Below are 4889 nucleotides of genomic sequence, written 5' to 3' on the forward strand. Positions count from 1 at the left end.
ATCCAGCTTTTGTAATTGACTTTAAAAGATTTGCAAGCTAATAAAAGTGTCAAACTCAAGCCAATGGAGAACATCATTGTTGTACACCATCACGCGTTGGAAATGGTTTCAAATTCCCTCAAGTGGCCTTTTGGTAGCAAGAATGCCACTACACACGGTGAAGTAAGTTCGAGGTTGGACAGTCGAGGCACACGTTTAAGACCTCATTGCTTTCGCTGACTTTCACATGATGTTAAATTGCGGCAACGTTTTTGAAAATATATTTATTGAAAATGAATTTAAATTAATTCATAAATGGCCCCTGAAGTGAAAGCGTTGAGTGTTTTGTTGTCCATCCAACCTGACACTAACTTCGCCGCTGAGACGTGCTGACGACTCTGCGTGCGTGCGTCAAAGATCTTATTACGTCATTGCGCAGCCGGCAAACAAACCAGGAAGTAGCTTCAGACCTGCCGCTGCTGAAAATGTTGACTTTTAGTTTAACACTCGTGAGGCAGTAAGTAATGACTTATTTGCGCGAGTTTCCGCTTAAACACTCGCTGGACTTTAACGTGAATAAACACGCAGTGTTTGTTTCATTCGAATTTGGTGGCGTAAAATGGCGGCTGAATGTAGAAACACGTTGAATGTGTCAGTCCTCTCCTAGCTTAGGTTTTTATGTTCACCTTCAGACTGTAAATACACGTTATTTTCATTCATGTGCTTGATACATATTATGTCTAAGCTAATTGTGTGACGTTGTTTTTGTTTCTTATGCAGTGGGGAAACGCAGTACAACAGGGACAAGCTGCTGCAAGGTGAGTTTACTTCCTGAAACTTCCGTGCATGTCGTAACACTAATTTAACTCCTACGTCATACAAAAGTTAAAGTAACCAACCAAGTGCCTACTGATACATTTAAAGGATAGGCTTTAAGAATGAGGCACTGTACGATATTGTCCGTATCGCGATACCAGTGTTGTAATATTTCTGTACTTGATTACAAAACTCACGTATTTGTACTTTTACTTCTTTACATTTCCTCTAACTATCTTTGTTACTCGTTACTGTCAAATAAAATGATGTTGTCTGTGTTGTGGATAAATAGGATTTCTCTATTTTATATCCATGTATAATCCGCTATATGATTCTCTTGCGATATATTGATTTTCACAGAATCGTGATGTTATTGGTGATATTATCGTGAACCGTGTATCGTGTATCCCACCCCTATGTATTTCTATTATTGAGATCGTTGGAAATGGGGAAAATCAATAACGTTTTACATGAGTGATTTAAAAAGAAAATGCTGTGAATCTTATCGACATAGTGCCAGTCATGTTTCTTTTTAATTGCCACATGATGGAGCCTGTATTATTCCAAAGTCAGTAATATAATTTGGAAAATGAAGACGGAGACATGCACACTGACCAGAAAAAACAGTGAAACCACAGAGAAGCACACAACAATTGTAAAGAGACGGAGGATAACCAAGATGAGGTGCAAATCAAATCAAAAATTAAGCACAATGTTCACTAGAAAGACACAGAACAACCACAGGGGGAACAAAAACCCATAAACCACAACCACAGTGAAACCACAAGCAAAGTGACCACAGAGCAGTGCAAAAGACACACAAGAACCACTGAAATACACAAAATTGTGCTTTTGTGTGTGTGTCTGAAACTGAAAACACTGTTAATTGTACTTGCAGGTCAAGGTGTGGACACACCGCTGTCAGAGACGGGTGCACTGCAGGGTGAGACAGCAGGACAATACCTCCAAGACATCGCATTCACCAATGTGTTCGCCAGTAACTTACAGCGGGCCGTGCAGGTAAGACGTCACGTCAGAGCGGTTATCTCATGTTATCTCATGATAGTGACAGGAAAAGACTTAAAGCTCCTGTCGGTGGGTTTGTCTTTTCTAACTTCCTTGTTTTGCTTTCACGAGCATGACCCACCCTCCTCCTTACCCCATAAACATATTGAGGGAGGATTTTTTTTTTTGTACCATTTCGTGCGTTGTTGGTGGAACTTCTCGTGTGGGTTGATGAAATTATCTCAGAATAAAGTCTTTGTGCAGCAGCCTTACGTCAGTGACCTTTTCGCTAAAGTAATGCCAGACCTGGCAGACGTCCTCCAGCCAAACCTCACACATATTTTCCTTTTTATTCCTGTGTAAAAATATATCTCTTGTACCTCTTTGCAATTTTACAGTGATACTCGCCGCAGACGTTGGTAACGATTATAATGAGCTTCTGTCATCGGTTCATATGTTGGAAAGTTGACAGGTTTTGTTTATACCATTGACCTCAAATTAACTGGAAGAGCAGGAAAATACAATGGAAGCTCTGTGACTCTGTGGCTTTTACAGAAACTGTTAACACCCCATTCTGATTTCAGAGGATAGATTTTATTGATACTGATCATTATAGCTACTCCTACTTATTATAATTTGCTGCAAAATAACGTTGTTTAAAAGTATTAGTAACATTTTCTTGGGTCAGTCGATCCACATAACCATGCTGTGGTACATTCGGCCGATACTGTAGTGTTTGAATGGAATTACTGGTGTTACTCCCTTCAGTTGCACAAGCATGCATATATAATAAGATCAAAATAAGTCATGAGGAAAAGATGTAGCTCCCTCTCGTGGCATATTTAAAAAAATAAATTGCAAGGACTGTATGTTGGCGAGTTAGGAAGTCACTGGAGTGAAATGTTAATGGGTTTTCTTCGTTTTACGATTATCTCAACAATAGAAATTAACTCATTTTAAGTGCTTTTTTAAAAATTACGATGTTTGATAATATCGTATATTATACGATATACTAATGCTAAAGTTAGCAAAGTGAACCCAGACTCACATTTGTGTGCAAATGAGTAGCAAATGTGTACTCGAGTGGAAAACTGGCTCCACCCAGCAAGAGCAACAACTTCCTACACGGCAAAGAAACCTCAAGAGTTGGACGCTGACAGCTATAAAAACGCCTGTTGCTTCTGTTTTGTTTAATCCAGATCAACTATTTGAGTGAACGAGACACAAATGTCACAGTCGATTGTGGAGGAGAAGAGAAAAACAGGATGTAAACGGAAATGACTTCCAGATATGACATTTTTGTGTTAACATTCATGTCTCTGTGGGTTGTGACTCAATGATGCTGACAGTTTGGTAATTTAGTTTTTTTTTTTTTTACATTTTACCATAACATGACTCAGCAATTCCCATGTGTCTTTTCCTCTCATAAGACAGCTGAAATAATTCTGAGGAACAACACTCACTGTTCTGGCATGGAGATGGTTTTGGAGCCGTTACTAAGAGAGCGGGTGAGACTTGATGGCTTCATCCTCATTTAACATGAGCACATCGCAGCTGCGGCTCCAGAACACACGTTTCTATTTTTAAAGTTGCCGTTTTCGTCGCTCCTGCAGAGTTTCGGCGTTGCAGAGGGCCGTCCCAAAGAGCATCTGAAGAACATGGCCAACGCCGCGGGTCAGTCGTGTCGTGACTACACTCCACCAGGAGGAGAAACGTTAGGTCAGGTGAGTCAGGATAAAGTACTGTAATCACCCGTAGTTCACAACCTGCTTTAGACACTGGTTTTTAGTGGATGACAGACACTAGGAACCCTGACGGTCAAGAGTATTGCTTGTACAACAGCGCCCTCCAGTGTTCATTTCAAGACATTGCTCTTTAAAGCTGAAGACGATAAATGTGTTTATATTTTACATTTTTTACACCATTTAAGGAGAGATGGGTTCTTTTTATGACAAAAATAGTGAAATATTTGAATCATATTGTCTCATTTTATTCAACAAGAGTTTCGAAACCTGTCATATACTTCATGGAAACATCGCTTCAGTTTAGGTACAAGAAGTTCATGGTTTTCATCCTTCTGCTTTTTGTATATGTGTATTTATATATAATAATTTATATTAATAATTTGTATATAAATAACGGCAAAATGTGAATTCAAAAGCCCAAAATATGCACGCAGTGTCAAGTTTTAAAACCACAAACTTCATTGTTTCCTTACTTAACTGGCCGTTCTCTGTGGCCGTCCTGAACTCAAATATATTTCATATACAGTGATGGACAATATAGAAAAGCAGCTCATCCTCACTGAAAAAAAGCTGCAACCTACATATTTGTATTTATTGTTTCCTTGAGGATTGACGATCAACATTTTAGCTTTCATTGTCTTCGATCGACCTCTTAGCTCTGGATAATGTCACCTTGATTCCAGGTGAAGCTACGATTCAAAAAATTCCTCCAAGTCCTTTTCAAGCAAATGTTGAGTGAACACGGGCCGTCCGGCTCGGATGCCTCTGCCGGAGCATCAGAAGACGGGGTCACTGTAAACGGGGCGGCGGCGGCTGGTGCTGCTGCTGCTACTGCTTCCCCAAAAGTCACCTCTGTCGGTTCGGCCGATGAAGGTCTGGAGGGTCTGTCGGTCCATGCTCTGGTCGTGTGCCACGGCGCCTTCATCCGCGTGGCCGTCGGGCACCTCGTGGAGGACTTGAAGTGCTCCGTCCCTCCGGGGACGAAGACGCATCACCTGATGTCACCCTGTGCAAACACGGGCATCGGCCGCTTTCTCTTCACCCTGAGCCCGTCCGAGTCCGGCCCTGTCCTCTCCTCGGTTCGTTGTGTTTTCACCAACAGAAAACGCCACCTGGAAAACCTCATAGATGAATAGTGCGTAGTAGAGCTGGGACCCACTGATGGTTTGCAGGAGATTTTTTTTGAGAAGCCAAAGAGATTTGCTGATTCCCCCCCCCCCCCCCACGTTTTGCTTAAAACTCTAGTGTGTAACTTTAAAATTTTTAAAAAACGAATGTCTGTTAGACTGGAAACATTATCACATTGCTGAACAAGCCTATTAGCTCCACATCGCTGTATCTTTT

The 4889-nt window shown here is 41.1% G+C and overlaps 1 protein-coding gene across 1 annotated transcript; it reads left to right on the plus strand.

The window, feature by feature from the left end:
- Positions 1-464: 464 nt before the first annotated feature.
- Positions 465-4681, plus strand: tigarb (TP53 induced glycolysis regulatory phosphatase b; the record flags this gene model as incomplete). The annotated part of the gene is made up of 6 exons (XM_083906761.1): positions 465-496; positions 760-797; positions 1694-1815; positions 3231-3308; positions 3414-3524; positions 4229-4681. 6 exons carry the CDS (start codon positions 465-467, stop codon positions 4679-4681), a joined length of 834 nt encoding a protein of 277 aa, XP_083762887.1.
- Positions 4682-4889: the final 208 nt, after the last annotated feature.

This window comes from Microchirus variegatus (assembly GCF_963457635.1).
Source record: "Microchirus variegatus genome assembly, chromosome: 20".
NCBI classification, from domain to species: Eukaryota; Metazoa; Chordata; class Actinopteri; order Pleuronectiformes; family Soleidae; genus Microchirus; species Microchirus variegatus.